Source organism: Colius striatus, chromosome 25, assembly GCF_028858725.1.
Source record: "Colius striatus isolate bColStr4 chromosome 25, bColStr4.1.hap1, whole genome shotgun sequence".
Classification (NCBI taxonomy): domain Eukaryota; kingdom Metazoa; phylum Chordata; class Aves; order Coliiformes; family Coliidae; genus Colius; species Colius striatus.
In genome coordinates this window covers 399,394-417,733 of record NC_084783.1, presented here as the reverse complement: position 1 = coordinate 417,733, position 18,340 = coordinate 399,394, and the positions used below count along the sequence as shown (strand labels likewise).

Here is an 18,340-nt window from a genome sequence, read left to right as displayed (position 1 = left end):
CTATGATTCACCCAGGTCATCTGCAGAGCAAGGATGGTTTATGCTATTAGCTTATAACCACACTTAGGAAAAGCACAGCCACACACTGCAACTCAGCTCCTCCACCTCCTCACACACAAGCAGCCCAATGTGAGCCTCTGCAGTGGGGCCATCTGCCTTGCTCCAAGCATTTAATGTCCAAGCTGACTTCAGGAGGGCTTTTTGGGTGAAAGCACAACTTCAGCACAGACACACAGGGTCCAAAGCTTGGCCTTTAAGCTGTCCTGTGATGAACTCTGACACAAGAGGTAAGATAGTGGCATCTCTCTCCTAAAGTTGCTTTCTCCTCACTGTGCCTTGGAGCCTGTACCCATTTGTATTGGATGCTTCTGAGGGCACAGTCACCCCTTTCCCTCCTCCTCACGCACAGCTCACTGAATCAGCACCTGGTCCCTGCCTGTGCCTGTTCAACAACACAACACAACTCCCTCTGCATCACCAGTGAGTCAAGTCAGTGCAAATGTGTGCAGCCTCCCCTTAGCACACATCAGCATGAACCTGAACCCTGAGACCTCAGCTACTGGAGACCTTCTTCTGTCCCTGCCTTGGCCTGCTGCCTGCCTGGAGGGGAGAACGCTGGGGCTGAGGGATGGCACGAGTCCATCAGCTGTTACTGATCAACCACAGCTCTGCAGCAGGTCTTCTCCTGTGGCAAGTTCTGTCTCCACTCTGACAGCTAAAAAGATGCCAAATTCCTGACCCTATCATCCTCTCTAACCCAGAAGACCTCCTCCCTTCTCCTTGCTGATGTTTGTAGCTCTTGAGGACAGAAGGACAGAGTTCAGGAAAAGGAGAGGTTGTTGGATGACCCTCTGTCCCTCTTTCTGCCTGGCTGCATTTTCCTCCAGACAACCTCTGGTATCTCTCCAGAGCTAAACACAGCCTGTGGACTGAATTACCCCAGTACAAGTGCTGCTGGGCCATTGCTTGTCCTGGGACTTGCTGCCCTCTGAAGTGATAAGGCAGGCTAAAGCCAGGTCCCTTCTGAGCCAGCAGCATCCAGCTCACCCTTTTGTGAACACCAGTCAGTTTTCTAGGACTTCAGCAGCACTCCCATACCTAAACAAAGGGCCAACTAGGGAACCAAGAGCTTATGTAGCTCTGCTTCCTGGCTGTGAGATAGAAACATTAGACTCTATGATATAATGAGTCAGATTCTCATTTCTGTTAATAACCCACAGCACTGTTCTGGCAGTGCACTTAGCAATAAATCAAATGTGAATGCATTCCCATTTGGAAGCTCTTCCACACTGCCAGAATGCTGCTCAGAGGTGGGGCCACAGCATAAATATTAATCTGGCCTACAGAGTCTTTTTCTGCACGTTACTCCTCCAAGGGAGCCATCATCCTTGGGATCCACTAACAGGGTATGGTTTGCTCCATCCCTCCCTCTGGCAGGTCATGAAATGTGCTTTGTGAGCCAGAAATATCAGAAAATCACAGAAAAATGAGGATGGAAGTCCTTAGTCTATTCCCAATGCTGGAAGAGCAAATGAATCATACCTGGAGTATTCTTGAGAGGCATTTGTCTGGCCTCCTTTTAAAGATCTCCAATGCTGTAGAGGCCACGTACTCCCCAAGCAATCCAGCCCAGAGCTCAGGATCCTTACCACTAATGTCTACCATTAGGTTTTCTTGCTAATATTTAAGACCATGATGTCTAGTCCTAGCCATGAGCACATGCAAAGTGAACCAGTCCCACCCTCTTTGCAGCAGGCTGGTTCCTTGAGGAATACCACCTTGTGCCCTCTTGATGTTCTCTATTTCACCATGAAAAACTGAGTGCTTCGGGTACTTTTTTTCCTCAGGAGTCACGTTTTTAGCTCCTCAAATCTGGACAGAAGGGGCTGGGAACTCCAGGAATGTACCTGCAGTTGTAAGGATTTGAATGCACTTTGGACAGCTGCAGTTGTGCTGTGAAACTCCTGCCCTCCTGCACCTCTTCCTCACCACCACATGTGAAATGTTCTCTTCTGCTGCTGCTGATGGAAGTGGAGGGGAGGGTTCTGTGAGAGCCAGAACAATGGTCTAGAGCCTGGATTATGCCATTCCAATGAAAATAAATGGGAAAATGCCTCCTGAGTTTGGTAGAAGCTGGGCTACAAGTGGAAACACGCATCAGGAAGCCTTCCAGATGTAATGAAGAGATGTGGCCTCCTTACCCACTACCACAGACCCACCTGCTGGGACCCAAACCAGCTCGCACTTGTAGAGCAAAGATCACAGAGGCTGCACTCAGCTCTTGCTCCATGGGGTTAGTATTGCCCTTGGCTGGGCAAAATGCAGAGACTCACCAGTCCATTGCAGTTGCTGATGGCAACCTTTGAGCTGAGGTACTGGTCCTGCAGGTGACCTGCGTAGTGACAGTCCTCGTGGAAGTCGTGTTGCCAGTCCACACCATCTCGCTTCCAGTACTCCACAGTGAAGTGCTCAGCCAGCAGGTTGGAGTGCAGTGTCAGGTTGAGGAGGAACTGGGTTCGGTGGGCAGAGACTTTGTAGAAGACCTGCTGCTCAGCTGGCTCATAGGCCAAGGAGCCCAGGCTGCGCCGGGGCCGCTGCTTCAGCTGGCTCCTCACGTCGAAGGTGAGGAAATCCCCATTTCGATCTACTTGGATGGGGAAAGCGATCTCATAGTGATCGAGGCTGGAGAGGAACTCCTCTGGGGAGGGAAAGCAAACACAAGGAATCACATTCTGCAAAGAGAGTCCAAAACCCAGAGACTTCAGTGTGGAGGTGGCTGTGCCTGTGCATGAGCCACAGCCGGAGCGAGGCAGAGGGACAAGGTCCTGACAAGGAGGGTCTGCCCTGCCCTGTCCTGGCTGCAGGATCCTTGGGGTATTCCCAAAGGCCTTCAGCCTACACAGCCTTGGTATCAGTAGGCCTTGAACCCACAGAGTGTAATCTTCCTCTGCAGGTGATAGAGAGAAACTGTTTGGCCCCAGGGGCTACTGAGGACACCCAAATCCATAGAATCACGGGATGATTTCAGTTGGAAAAGCCCTTGAAGCTGTTGCAGTCCCAGCCCTCCCCTCACCCTGCCACAGCCACCACTAACCCCTGGCCCTCAGCACCTCAGCTATCACATCAGCCTGGTTTAGCACCTTCTCTTGGGGCACTTGAGGTTTTGAGCTTGTCTCATAGCACTTAGGAGATGTGCTGTCACGAGGTCACTGTCCAACATGTCTGCCTGCACTCACACAGAATACACTTCTGGCTGACAAAGAGATTGGCACTCTGCAACTCCAACAGAAATCCCTCACCTTCCAAGCAAAATGTCCCAGGGACTGCCAGGCTGGATCTGACCAGAGGTCCAGCTGTCTCTGACAGCCCTCAGTACCAGAGGCTCCACCAGAAGATGTAAAGAATCGTGTACTGGACAGGAAAGCTGCCCCCATCACAGTGTGTTCCTCTGAACCCATCATGGGTGGAGGTTTGCTCATGGAATGAGAGGATTTGCCCTCTTTTCACTCTGGAAGATTCTTCCTTGCTTTCTGCATCCTATTTGTAGGTGTTTCCTAAGCAAAGAGGAGAGGCCAGGCTGCTCCAGGGTGGCTGCATTCCTCCTGGCTCCACAGCACCCATCTTCAAAGCCTTCCCAGCCATCATAAATTTGGACTCCAAATGACACTCTTACCACATGGCAGCACTGGAAAGTTTCCTTTTCCTCTAGTGTGTTTTCCAGTGTGGGAGCCTGACAGAGTGGTTTCCTTGGCCACTGGTAATGGGACAGTCCTTCCTACCAGCTGGGTTTAGGGGTTAGCTCCCATCCTTCCAAACCATAAGCACTTCTGGCACCTCTCCCCTGCCTTGACAGGCCAGAAATAATTATTAGGTTTTGAACTTGCTGTGCTGCAGCTTGTCCTGCATCACTGTGCCTCGTGTGAGATGCAGCCAGGCAAACAACAGTGACTATTTGCACTTAATGACCTCAGGCCTGGAAAAAGCTGCTGTGGGAAGTGTCTTGTTTTTCTTTTTCCCTCTCTGCAGTGTCCATGGGCTTGCAAAAGAGTGGATCAGAAGGAGGCTTGTGCAGACAGTGGCTAGAAAAGGCCTGGAACTCTGGGCTGCAGTCTCTGTACCTGCAAGGTAAACCCAGGGGGAAAGAAAGTGTCCAGGGCCTGGGGGTGAGGTTGTGCCTGAGAACCTGCTTTTGCTGTAGTGCCAGTCACTGTGCACCCTCTCAGGGACGTCACTCTGGAAACTGAGGCACGGGAAGAAAGACCTAAGAGCAGTGGCTTGGATGTTCGTGGGGGTGATGCCGCAGAGTAGGGATGCCACAAACAGAAAAAGCAACACAGAGTGACTTGGAACATAAGGAAGAAGTCAGTGTCCTTGTCCAGTGTTTTAACTGGCTCCTTCCTCTCCTCTAAAAACATAAAAGGTTAGGCTGCAAAAGAGTAAGATCTCTTTGATTCCCTAATCCTGTGTACTTCACCCTGGGCCACAGATGTTCCCCAGCTCCCTCATTTGCTCATCTTTGCCTTGGTCATGTTCTCCATATCACAGACCACACCAGGGCCCCCAAAAGGAGAGTGGCACACTTTGTTCTTTCCTTCCTTCCTTCCTGCCTTTCAGAAAAGCCATCATGTGCCCTCTGACCCCTCAGCCACTTCATGCTGTATTAATAGATCTTGGCCTGAAATGTGCAGGACTGCACCCACTCTATCAGAAGGGTTTGCACTGTTGATAAGAAGCCTGGTGTTCCCAGAGACCTGTCAAACTGCTCTGGAAGCAATGCTATAAAAAGCCTTTCCCCAGAAAAAAACTCCCTGCCTATGGCTGTGCAGGACACTGGGCAGCCCTGAAGGACCACAAACCTCCCAGGAGAGGGCAAGGAAGAAAGCTGGGGAGCACAAGAGGTGGGTTGTGGGGAGAGGTATCTCACCACCTCATTTTTGGTGGAGAGGGAGCACATCTCTGCAGGAACAGCAGAGGAAAGGGCACAGAGGCAGAGAAGTAAGCTGAATAACAAGGAGAAGAGAGGGAAGGTGAAAGTAGAGAAGGGAGGATTTTGTTCCCTCTGTGTATGCTCACCATTGCCTCTCCCATTACAGAGCTGCTTAAAGGACACAAAGGAAGCAGATGTTTGCTCTGGTCTTGTCATCAAAGCAAAAAGGAGCCCCAGCTGCAGCCCAGACACGATTCCTAAGGGATGGCTGTGGAAAACACTACAGGATCCCATGGCTTCAGGCTGCCCTGGCAGTGTGGCAGTCTCACTACATCCTCCAAGGGCCTGTTGGGTCACACATGAGCTGGGAGCAGCGAGATGAGCCTGTTCTATAAAACAGATAATGTCTGATCTATCACTGCTAGCAGCAAACTTCCTCATGGTTACAACCCCCTCAGCAATGCTGAGCATGTGCTGAATCCTGGGTCAATGGCTTCTGCTGCTGTTCCTGCACTGTTAAAACCTGCAGCCCCTGTGCATATGTTACATCTGAACCTCGTTACATCTCTGCTGGCTTGGAGAGGCCTTCAGCACTGGGCTGCTGTTTCCCACTGCAGCCTATGGCTATGGCAGCTTAATCTTTTCCCTGCACAGAACAAATGGACTGATGTGGAGTCGTGGGGCACGTGGATCCTGGAGCAAGTCACTTGGTCAAAACCAGTGGCCTGTTGAAAAGACTGGCCTTTATTCTCCATGCCTCCAACTGCTAAGAGGAGATAACAGTGTTTCACCCTCTTGAAAGGGTGTTGGGAGGATTATGCACATACTCTCTGAGCAGAGTGGTGTTGAGTAACATCAGTAGTGTGACGCCAACGGCTCTGATGCAGGAAGCCACTTCTGTAGTGCTCTGACAGCAAGAGGGGCCCATGGGACTGCCTGACCCTTGGGACTGGACAGGGACAAGGCTGGGAACAAGCTGCAGTCCCTAGCTTGGTGCTCCCATGGCACCACGCTCCCAGCAACACCACAGGCTGAGACTCATCCCTTGGCCTTGCTCAGAAACCAGCATCTAGGAGAGCACAAGGGCATTAACTATCATTTTGGTGAGCCCTTTGGTGTACAGCAAACAGTGTGAGGACTCCTGAGCGAGGGAAGGTTTGAGCTGCTGAGGCAGGATGGAGGCGATCTGGCAGCAGAGGCCTCGCCTGAGCATCGCTGTGCTGTGAACATGGGGCTGCAGATGGAGGGAGGTGTGAAGTGACAGATGCAGGAGGCCCAGAACAGCCACCCCAGGCACTGCCAGAGCCTTTGGCAAAAAGGACCAGAAACCACGTTTGTTTCAGACTCAAGAAAACCTGCGTGAGCTGCACAGCACCCAGCCCTGTGCCCCACTGCTGCTCATTCCACACACTGACACCCACCTCACTACAGCTCCCTTCCAGAGAGCTGCAGAGTGCTCCTGTCTCCCCTCAGCCTCCTCTTCTCCAGGCTCAACACCCCCATTCCCCCATTCCCTCCCCAGCACCCTTGTGCTCCAGCCCCTTCCCCAGCTCTGGCCACGCTGCAGCCCCTCAGTGTCCCTGTGGCAGTGAGTGAGGGGCCAGCCCTGAACACAGCCCTGGAGCTGCAGCCTCCCCAGGGCCCAGCACAGGGGCACAATCCCTGCTCCTGCTGCCACACTGTTTCTGGTGCAAGCCTTGCAGGTGAATGGCAAACCCCTGCTGCCAGCTCAGGAGGTAGAGCTCTGCCACAGCACAGCTCTGCTCAAGGTGTTTCCACCTACTTCTCACCACAACATTACCCTAATACCTCCCTCAGGGCCAGGATTAGGGTTCCTGCCAGCAGAGGTGGGTGGCTGGAGCTCCCCTCCCCAGGGCAATCCCTCCTACCTTGTGACTGGAAGGTGTAGCCGGGGAAGTTGCACACGAGGGCGGTGAAGACGACAGTCCCCGTGAGAAGCCTCCAAGCGACTGCCATGGTGAGCGATGCCTGTCTCAGCGCAGGGAGTGTTGTGCCAGCTCAAAGGGCACTGTCCCAACATGTCTCTCCCTTGGCCACTGCTTATGTAGAGACAGGAGTCCTGGGTCCCTCCGCAGGCATCCTCGAGCTCTCCCCAGGGCAGCAAGGCCGACGGCGTGTGCCGGGCACGGGGGGCTCAGCGTGGGCTACTTCCAACTGCAGGCTCTGGGTGGCATTGCCCCTGAGAAGGAGAAGGTGGGGATGAGTGATCTGGGCAGAAGGGGAAACAACACAGGGGAGAAAACAGTGTGCAGGGTGAATGAGGAAAGCCCATTCTTAGAGAAGAGTGAGATGGAAAGAAGGAAAAATCGGAGAAAAGGGTGTGAAGGGAAGGTAAATGCAATGAAACATCAGCTCATGCTCTGGAAAGCCAAGTATCCTGCTCCAGGGGTGAGCTCTGCTCCCAGTCCAAACCCCACACCACTGACTTGAAAAGCTTATACCTGAGGAAAAGAGCTCAAAGCAAATGGGAACCCTTTGTCCTGTGGCAACACCATGAGGAAGCGTAAACCTACGAGTGACCTGGTGACAGTTACCTGATCCCTTAAAGGACAGCATGAAATAAAAGCCTGAGCAGGGTGGTAGCGAGCAGCAACCTACAAATCCTCCCCAGTCCAGTTTCCCTGGCTTTAAAAAGCACTTTAAGGACTGTCACTGCACTCAGAGAAGGGCTCTTGCTCTCAGTGTCTCAGCTAAACCTAAAAAAGTGATTGAAAACAAAGGACCCATTCAGCGACCTCACCCTTACCCTCAGCTCTATCCACAAGTGGACCATGAGATCCCAATTGTATTTGTTATTTAGAATTATTTGCTAATTGCTTCAGTGAAAGATTTTTGGCTGGCAGATAATTTCCACTCAGTCTGAGGCAATTACACAAAGCTCACAGAGCGCTGGAGAGCTGCACAAAAGCCTGTGGGGTTCTGTTTCTATCCAGTGATTACATGAGGCCTGCAAGGACTATGGCACATACCTAACTGCTGCCCAGAGAATCCCAAATATCTGAGCAGCTCAAGAGCAGCTCCACAACAAAATGCAAACGTTCCTGCAAGGGAGACAGGGAAATACCTGCTGAAGTCTCACTGCAGCTGCTTGGAGCACAGCAGGGACAGGCAGGGCAGATGCTCCAGAGATGCTTGGGAAGGGGAGGCTCAGCTGGAGATGGTGATCTTTGCAAAGGTGTCAATAGCCACCATGTGTGTGGTTCTCAGCCCAGAGAAACACTTGGAATGGCCTCATTAACCCTCACCTCGCTCTGCTGTGTTGTGTTTTAAATAGCAAAGACTAAGTCCTGGCTGGAGCACAGGGCAGGAGAGCCTGTTTCCTCCTTGGCTCTGCCACGCTCTTTACTGTTCAGTTAATGTCATTTGTACTGCAGGGGCTTGGAAGAACACCCATCACAGGCCAGAGGTTATGTAGGTGAGGTACAAGAAGAAATCAGAGAGATGGCCCCAGCAGTTAACCAAAAGAAGGTAACAATTTTCCCCTATGAGACAGAAATACCAGGAGGATTGACCATGCAGCTTTAAATCACGACTGAGACTTCCATGTTTTACATGTTAAGACTTTTAACTGTTTCTTTACAGTTAAAAATGGCCAAACCCCACCAGGCAGGCCTCAGGCTGCTCTCCCCAGTCATATCTGATGCCATTTGCCACGGTAGTTTCTGCAAAGCCTGGACACAACACCCGTGGCTGAGGCCTCAACGACTGCACAAGCGATCAACAACCATGAGAATCAAGTGCTCAGTGGGGCAAAAACTGTCTAAATCTCATTTCAGGCTGCTCTCTTGATCCATGACAGGTGAAGGGAAGCAGGCAGTGGAGGCAACAGGGCTGGGCAGGAATTGTTCTGCTCTCTTCCACCACAACATGCCAGCACAGTGGGTCCAGGAGGCCACGTCCAGCCGGTGCCAGCAGAGCCAGGGCACGGCAATGCACAGCCAAGTGCCAGGGATGCTGAAGCCACTCTGTGCCTGCTCTCCACAGGGCTGTGGGGACCGAAGGAGAGAAGGCGAAGCAAACCCCTGGTGTGCTGTGGCCCTCTCCTAAGTCAGCATTTTTCAGCATCTATTAAAGCACAAGATTCCAGCTTTTCACTCCTGTCACGGCTCCAAGGTCTGTGGACAGAGAGCTGCTCTGCTGGAGTATATTTTCTCCTGGGCTTCACACTACTCATTTTTCTTGTTTTCCAGCTGTTGAACTCGCTTCCTCCAGGCTGTCATTATTTCCCATCCTTCCTCCTCCTCTCCATGACCCTGAGCTGTGGCAGTTGTGACTGGAGCCCTTGTCTCCCCTCTGCCCTTCCCCTTCGCTCCCGGTTCCTCAGCATCCCCCGCAAGGGAGGCCAGGAGGGAGCCGCAGGCGCCACGACCCCACAGTCCCGACCCTGGGGGAAGGAGGCATGTTTGGAGCAGCACAAGTCAGGAATTACAGCTGCAAAATTCCTGTCAGGCAGGCTGGGGGAAGGGCCAGGCTCCGATTCCTCCCTGCACACAGCAAGGAAAACAACGGCCCCTCCCCAGCGGCGCTTCATTTCCGAGCCCCCGACCCAGGCTGTGAGAGCAGGACCCGAGGGGAGGAGCTGGAGGAGCCTGGGCTCTGCAGCAGCTTCAGTAGCAAGTTTTCCATCACCTCACTGCCCAGTGTTCGGTCTCTGAGCGGCGAGCGGGCGGCGGGCAGAGACCGGCCCGCGCGTGGGGCAGCAGGGACGGCAGAGGGGCCATGGGGGAGGCCCTGGGGCACGGGGTGACCTTTCTGCTCTCGTGCCTCCTTCGCTTGGGCCAGTTCTGGGTTTGCTCCTTCCCCAGGAATTCGCTGTCCTTGGCAAAAGCCCCGTGAGCGAGCGGCCGACGCTCCCCGCGCCAAGGTGGCTTCAACCCGCAGGCCGGGCCGGGCCTGGGACGATGCTGCTGGAGCCGGTGGCGGCTTCAAAGTCGCCTCATCCCACACCAAAAAACACATGAACAAGGAGGTGTGTGGGGGGGGAAAATGGCTGGGGAAGGGGGTTTAAAATTCAATCTGGAATGAAGCAAAAAGAGGAGAGAAAAAAAAGAGGAGAAACCAGATGACAACTGTTACTAATTTCAACATCGGGGCTGCAGACAGAATTCCCTGAAAGCCTGGCGCTTTGGACGGGAGGCAGCTTTATGGGAAGGTAATAGGAAGCAGATGGGCTCTGCTCGGGGCCAAGAGGAAGGTTCAAGGTGCCTCCTAGTGCAGAGAAGAGGAATTTAACTGCTTTTAAAGATGCAGGACCCAGTGGCTTCCAGGTTTCTCATCCAACTTTTGCAAATTACGAGCTCAGGTGTCCTTTTTCCCTCTGTTTTTTTGAGAGAGAAATAAATACAAACACAGGTTTCCACTTCCAGCTTTCCCCAAAGGGAGGAAATACTTGCAGTGCAACCCTGCCCACCCCCCCAGCCCCTTGCCCTTCCACCGACATCTTCCCAACGTGCAGTGCCTGTGAGCAGGGAGAGGAAGGCCCTGCGGCCACAGCTTCACCTCAGCAGCACTTCTGGGCTGTGGTGGCAGCAACCTCATTAATGGATGAATCACAGCCACCATCTCTCACAGATTCATCTTCTTTCTTCTGTAAAGCAGGGTACCAGCACTTCCCAACCACACCAGGATTATCACCACGGCCAGCTTCAGCCCCAGCTCCCTCCTGACCCTGCCAACAGGCTAAGCAGTGCTTCAGACCTGCAGGAGGGCAGCGACATGGCCACTGCATGCAGCAAATACAGCACCATAGAGATTTCTTCCTCTCCATCCACTCCAGCTTGAGGTTGTCCTACTCATTCTAAAGTTATCAGCGGGAGGAAGAGCTGCAAACACACACATCTTGCTTCACAGGCCTGACTTTCCTTGGAAACCAAGCTAAATGCAGCAGGGACTGCAGGGTGCTGAGCTGTGTGGCTCAGCCTCCTTCTCACTTGCTGTCACTGCTCGTGGAGGTCCCACAAGTTTGGGTTGTAAAGCCTTGACTGAAATTTATGTCCCAAATCCAGCTGCAAGGCAGATGGATAACTCCTCTGCGTGATCTCCAGGGTCTGTGAGGGTTTCAGCTCATGCTGGGCAGCCCTGCCCAGGTCTCCAGAGGCAAACTCAACAGCACCTCTGTGTCCTCAGGCTCACAGAGAGCTGCACGTGCAAGTGGCTACTGCCAGCACCAAAGCCTCCAGCCTGCATCCCAAGGCAGCTAGCAGAGAGCCACCCCTGGTGACCCAAGCCAGCTCTTTCAACATGAAAAACACACACAGCCAGATGGCTCCAGATATCAAAAACCCCTCACACACCAAAACCAGAGTCTTCAAGCAGAATGAGCTGTTTTCTTGCACTCTCAACCAAGCTCATCAAACATCAACTTCCACGCAGCCATCGGCATGGCTCCTTGTTCCAGGTCAGAGGAGCAGGCAGTGTCAGCCACTCACTACCACAGCAAGAAATCAGAGCTCAGCCCTTAAAACTGGGCAAAGATGGGACCTGTTTGCAGCTCATGGCCAAAGGGGCCACCTCCTTCCTCTCCCACTGCTGCTCCTGGCTGCTGTCTGTACCACCAGCCTCTCTCTGCCAGCTGCAGCGTGAGGAGGTGAAGGGAAGGGCAACAGGTGAAAAACAAAAGCCACTGATGACATGCCTGCCTCCTCTCCTTGAAAATGCCCCCAGATCACTTCTCACCATTTCTACATGCCTCCTTCTCACCAGCCCAGGGGGAGGCAAGAGGCAGGTTTCTCCCCCAAGCGCTGGGCTGCCAGTGCAGCCGTGTGCTGCTGGCCCTCTGCACTCCCCTGAGGTTTCATGAGGGCACACTCACCACTCCAGCTCCTGGCAGGTTCTGGCACGTTCCTGAGCACCAAGTCAACAGTGCTGCACCCCCTTTGTTGGGGGCTGTGAGGCTGGGTGGGTGGTGAGCATGTGAGTGGATGCAAAGCTTCCTGAGACCTCCCTGGCTTTCAGCAAGACACCATCCTGATACTCCCAACAAAATCCTTGGCTGGACTGCTAGGTTGAAAACATGCCAAGTCACAGATGGCAGAAGTGTTTTCGCAGTCATCCTGCCAACATGACAGGACTTCCCCTGGGAAGTCATTTCTCAGTCCTGCTGTAGCATTATGGGTTAAACCCAGAATAAAACCCAGCATTAAGTACTCAGCAGCTCGCTGGCTGCAGAATGCAAGAAATGGGTTAAAGTCACAGGTCTGCAGAACTGAAAACAAGAGTTTGAACCTTAATCTGTTTTGCTGCTCCAAGCTTGGCCTCTCTGGGGGCACAGCAAGCAAAGAATTACAAACATGTAGTTATCACTGTTCAGCAGAAAACAGCAGCCTCCAGCCTGGGGATGCTGACTGCCTGCATGGTGCTGCAGCAACCCTTTAGGATCCCCTCACCGTTCCTCTGGTCATTCCTGTTACCAGCCCACGCTGCTGTAAGGACCTTCTTGCTTCTTCCTTTCCCTTTCTCACTGGCATCAGGCTGGGAGGGGACCTCCAACACTCACTGCAGCCCACCTCACTTGTAAGGGCTGTTTTATCTCTCCCCAAGAGAGGTTCTTTGCAGACACCCATCCCAGAGACTGCAAGGTCACATTTAGAGTTTGGCCAGAGGAGAGATGTTGCTTTCACACTGTTAAAATACCTCACCTAAAGACACTAACCAGCAACATGGGAAAGCCAGCCTGGTGCTGCCAGTCTGAATCCCAGAGGTAAAAAAGGTCTGAGCCTGGGTCTCTGTCCCCCTGCCAGCACCCTGGTACCAGCCTGGGCGAGCAGGGGAACACCCTGGCTGCCTTCAGACCACCAGCTCCCTCTCAGAGGCTCAGTGCTGCTCTCCACACCGGGCCCTGCTGTGCTCCAGCCAGGCACACCCTCCATCCCTTTGTACAAGCTTCAGAGGGCTTTGGGCTCACTCCAGTACTGTGTGGGAGGACTCTTTCTTTTTAAAACAGAGAATTGTTTTACAGTCAAGTCTATTCAGTGCAATATTCATGAGGAAAGGACTGAATTCCCCCCTTGGTCCTCTCCAACAATCCAGCAGGATCTCTTAACTTCACCAGCAAAGGGGCAATAGAAGCCCATGACAAAGCGAGGGCTGACTGGAGAGCTGCGAGCATCGAGCATCGACCTCTCTCTGACACTGGCTGCTCTGCTTTCTGGAAATACTATCTCTCTGTTACATAAAGATCTGGCCCTATCTGGAAAGCTGGGGTCACTGCATCTCTCCAAGTGTGGTAAAATGCTTGGAGGTCCTCAACAGGAAAGCACGAGAGAAGTGCCAGCTCATATCATCATCAGGGAGGGCTGTTGTGCATGGGGCAGCACGAGCCCCAGGGCTGAGCCCAGATCTAGCTGCCAGTCCAGCCAACTTCAGCCAGATGGAAAGTGACTACAGAGCAACCCAGTGCTCCCAGCCTTGGGCTTCTTTTGCTTTAAGATTGACTCCACCAAGCAGGTCCACTTTCAGACGGGACTTATGCAATAGTTTGGAGCTGCTCCATGTGACCCAGACTTGCTGGCCCCCTGCCACTGCTCTCCTTGCTGGCTTCAGCCATGCACAAACCAGCAGAAGCAAAAAAGACGACCAAGCAGTCATTAAAAGAACGTGCACCTCGCCTGCCATGCAGTGCCCTGGCAACTACACATGTGCACCATGCATGTATGCATGCATGTCTCACCTGCATGCACGCCCAGCACAGCTGCATGTGGCTGTGCACAGGGATACACACATACTGCAGGCACCTCTGTGTCTGGTACCCACGTGCTCCTCTGCATGCCATCATCCACTGCTGATAGCTCTGGGTATGCCATGCAAAAGTGCTGGTTTCACATCCATCATCAGCAACTGCCTTCTGCCTTGATAAAAACAATGCTTCTCTCTGTGGGCCTCAGCACAGCTGGGAGAGAACCCAGATCTCCTGGGCCTGCACACAAGCAGCTCCCTCCCTGTGCTCCTGCTGCTCCCTGCCCAGGCCCTCAGAAAGGCCTGGAGCACTCACCTCTCTGAGCAGGCAGGGAAGCAGACCCAGACACTGCAGCAGCCCAGCACAGCCATCTGCATCCCAGCAGAGCTCAAAGCACAAACCTGCATCCTAGCAGGGCTGCCCATGCAGGGCTTTGTGCTTACACAACACAGCAACACACAGCCCTAAGCCCCGAGGTTGAATGAAGACAAACACCCTCCTGTGCCAACACTGAGCTCCACTCACCTGCAGGACCAGCACCATCTCTCTCTGGGAGGGATCTGGGCTGAGAAAGCGATGTGCTGTTTGTCCTGTTCCAAGCAGTAGCATGTTCTACACACTTATTCCTTTCAAAGACCTGTCACAGCTCACATACCAAGCATGGCACACCTAAATCTGACTCCTCAGCATGGTTTTAGGGCACAGCCATCTGCACCCACACATCTGCAGTGCTGTCCCTGTGCTGGGATCCTCCAACAAAGATGTGTCTGGTCATCAGAGTGGAAGTGAGAGCAGAACCCCACTACAGCCCCTCTCATCACCTACCATACCAGCTGTATCCATAGTACAGCACTGTTATAAGCTGAAGCTGGAGAGTCAAGAGTCCCACTGATCTTCTCAAGAAAAGCAGAAGGGATCACAGCATTGCCTGCCTCCAGCACTCATTGCTGATCTGCTCCTGCCAGACTGAAGAATAACTGAGGTTGGAAGAGACTCAAAGGGGATTTCTGGTCCCACCTTACTCTCAGAACAAGGTTAACTTTGACATTAGACCAGGCCTGGATCACATCTCAGGGGTTATGTACAGAAGTGGCTTGGAGGCAACACAGTGACCTGTGAAGCAAGATCCTAAAGCAGTGAAGTCAGTTTGGGCCACACTGTCCTTAAAGGAAATCAGAAGCATGTCCTTTCAGAGAAGAGGCTGCATTGTGGCAACACAGAGAAAGGGAGAGGAGCCCTGGCTGACACGAGAGAGGTGGCAGCACCCTCCCTCCCACAGCACTGACAGCACAGTAACACACAGAGACCAGCTCTTGTCACCATCCCTGTAGTCTCTCCACCTTTCAGAGTCTCCCTGCAAGCAGGTGAATGCTACTGGCCTCCTTTCACAAGGCAAGCAGAGAAGTGATTTGGTGCCAGGCAGGCAGGCAGCCTGTGCCCTCTTCATGCAATGCAGCATGTCCCTGACAGCGAGCACCCGCAGACCCCAAGACGTGTTACCACAGAGGAACATGACAAGGGAGCTCTGCAGAGGGATGAAGGCTTTTTCCAGACTACATGGGGCTATGGACTCCCTCCAGCCCTTAGAGATCTGGAAGATCTGCAGATCGTTTCCAGGCTCTGTCTCCCTTAAGTGATTCCATGAGATCTGCTGTGCACAGAGTTTATGGGCCCTTTTTTCCCTCCCCTCAGGTTCTCTGTTCAGGGAAACATATGGCCCAGATGGTTTGGATTTGATGGGGTATGGCAGGGTGCAAGAGAAAATATGCCAAGTCACAAGCACGTGTGGCTTCCTCACTACATTTCATGGCTGGAGGACGAAGAGCCCTTAACCCCAACAGCACTGAACTCATCATTTACACTGTGGTTTTGACCAAAACTACCTCAAGGTGAAGCCTTGGTCTTGTTGAGGTTCAAATCTCACAGCAAGAGACCAGGATTTCACCTGTAAGATCAGCTCAGCTGTAAGCAACACTTACAGATGTCTGAGTTGCAGAAGTGCACAGGAAGAGATTCATTTAAACTCATTTTCCCTTCACAAATTCAGCTACGATGGAAAAGAAGGAAACACAAAAGCAGTAACAGTGGGCTGGGATGATAAATGAGTGTAAGGATGCTGAACACTCAGCCATGGCATACCACAAGCGTTTTCTCAGGCTGGGAGAACACTGAAGTTGACCAGTTTGGTCCAAATTCTGTTCTAAGTTCATTCGTGTTAACTTGAGCTCCAGGCAGGACAGGACGTGACAAACACATCCTGCAGTGCTTCTGGCTTTGAATGAACTAATTGCTGGAAACTTGGCAAGAAAAGCAGGTTTAGGAGTTGGGGGTTTCAGATAAACTATAGATAAGTGCTTGAATGGAATCATCCCCTGGGAGGGCCTGATGCAACCTGTGCTGAAATGCCCTCTGAGGAGCTGCTCCTCTGGGCAGCTGAGCCCACGCTCTCTAGACCAGGGCTTCATGTGATAAGCACACTTACACCTCCCCTGTAAGTCTCTGGGTGGCCTTGAGCCATCAGCAATGGCTCATGTTACAGGTTTGCATGTTGGTACTTAAAAGGCCTCTCTCAAGACTAGCAGACACTGTTTATGTTGAACAGGCAATACCTTCCCTTCGGGCTACGCTTCACATGCAGCTTATCAGGGTCTTCCTCTGCCAAACGAAACAGCTCAGCCCCTGACTCTTATCTGAGGAAAGCATGATTTAGAGGAGATGACAGGACCTTTCCCATTCCACCCAACAAGCAGCTGCTTGGGGAATGCAGCTGGAGTCGCACCTATGAGCACTGGAGACTTCAGGGATGTGAGGAGGGGAAGGACAGGAGAGGGTGCTGCTGTGGGGCGAAGCAGGAACAAGGGGAAGCTGAGGATGGAGCAACTGGAGCACTCGGCACGTTCCATATATGGAGAAACTTTGTGACACTGGAACAACCTCCCAAGAACTGGAGGAAGCCTTCTTGACAGAGGCATTTCAGACGAGTCTGGGCAAGGCTGTGGCGAGCAGAGCAGAGGGAACACCCCTGCAACCGTCTGGGGAATCACCTGGGTGCCTGGCAAAGCATTTCCCCTTCTCCCATCTGCAGGGAGGCCACAAATGAACAAAGACTTCCAAAACCCTTCCAGCTATCACCCATCACACACTAGATTGCACGCTGTCACCACGTGAGCTCTGCTAACAGCGAGATTAATGAGCAGGGGAAGAAACAGATCTGTGGTGTGGCTGACCTCTCTCCAGCCAATATGGGCATCGGCATCCACTCAACAGGAGAACAAACGCCCCTGAGCTTTAGATCCCTGTGTGTGCTTGGCCAGAAAAGACTCTAAAAATGAGCCTCTGTTTGCAAGCTGAAGTTTTGGCACAGCTGGAGCAGGGTACCTGCCCTGGGCACGGCTCAGGCCAGCCTCCCTCTTGCTTTGAGTCTTCCCCTCTGGAAGATATTTGCCAAGGTTCTTCTATAAACTCCTTTCTATTTATAGCCCAGCTCCCTCAGCTCTAATGAGATAATCTTCTGGCATTTCACCATCCCTAATATTTACTTTGATGTTTAAAATAACATGTTCTGAGGGATTGATCTTTTTAAGAAAACCTTTAAAACATAATCAGAGAAATGGATGAGTAGTGACACGGGGCCAAGCGCCTGCTGAGGCACACAAAGTTAATGACACTGCAACTTCTTCAGGGCAGACAGTTTATAATCCCTCTGACCACATCGTACAGGAGGGGAAAGAGGCATTGGCAGCTCCTGAAGATGGAGAGAGACAGCGAGAGAGGGAGCACAATCTGTGTTGATTCTCAGGAACGAAGACAGCGAGGAATGTGTAATTCTGCAACGGGCATTATGTAGCTGTTGCTTTCTGTAACTGGGAGTTTCAGCCACGGCAGCTCTGGGTTAAGACAACGCGATTTTAAAGCAGCAAACACACAAGCAGACAGCTTAATGCAATAAAAGCGGTGGCACGGTGTGGGGATGGAGGGAGGCGAGCGAGACAGCGCGAGTGCAGATGCCTGAGCCCCACTGTCTGCAGCCACTCTGAAACACAACCCGGAGTTTTCATGGAAACTCTGAATGTTGCAGAAGGGTGAACATGGTTTTCATTCTCATAAATGTTTTTCCAGCGTGCAATGCTCTTCAGGCTCGTTCCTTCTCCAGGGAGACGGTTCTGATTTCAAAGAACATTCGCGTTCCCTCCACCCCAGACCACCCCACTCCAACCTCCAAGAGCCTGCCCTGGAAAAAGATTTTAAAGAGTGTTTTACCTTTTTCTGGTGTTTTCCTTTCTTTCTTCTTTTTCCCCTTTTAATTCCTTGAACTTCTGGGGTTTTTTTTTTCTTCTTCTTCCTTTTTTTTTCCCTTCCCCAGCAGCAGCCAAAAGCTTCTCTCTCCCTCTCAGTCCTGCGCGTGTCAGAAAGTTTCCAGGCTCAGGGTTTATGTCGCTTTTCTCAATAACCTTCTTCTGTCAACTGGAGCTAGAGGCTTTGCTAAAAAGTCTCCTTTCAGGAAGTGAGCAGCAATCAGAGAGCGGCTGGGAGGCAGCATGTATAGGGGCTGCTCAAAAAAAAAGGAAAAGAAAGAGAGAGGAAAAAAAACCCGCTGAGGAATTTTGCCAGGAGTGTCCAAAAAAAAAGGAGAGAAAAAGAAAAAAATCCCTAAAGCCACAAGGCTGTAAAAGTCCCGCCCTGACTGCTGACATCAGTGCAGAAGGCAGGTCTTGCCT

The 18,340-nt window shown here is 52.2% G+C and overlaps 1 protein-coding gene across 2 annotated transcripts in view; it reads right to left on the bottom strand.

Moving 5' to 3' along the window:
- Positions 1-18,111, bottom strand: part of ADAMTS10 (ADAM metallopeptidase with thrombospondin type 1 motif 10) — a 42,582-nt gene extending 24,471 nt beyond the window's left edge. For both annotated transcript variants that reach the window (XM_062014867.1, XM_062014868.1), the window contains exons 1-3: positions 17,883-18,111; positions 6,817-7,127; positions 2,334-2,698 (exon numbers count right to left, since the gene is read on the bottom strand). In XM_062014867.1, the coding sequence (XP_061870851.1) occupies positions 2,334-2,698; positions 6,817-6,904 (453 nt within the window). In that variant the 5' untranslated portion in view covers positions 6,905-7,127; positions 17,883-18,111. The remainder of the gene's footprint in view (positions 1-2,333; positions 2,699-6,816; positions 7,128-17,882) is intronic.
- Between the last annotated feature and the right edge of the window lie 229 nt (positions 18,112-18,340).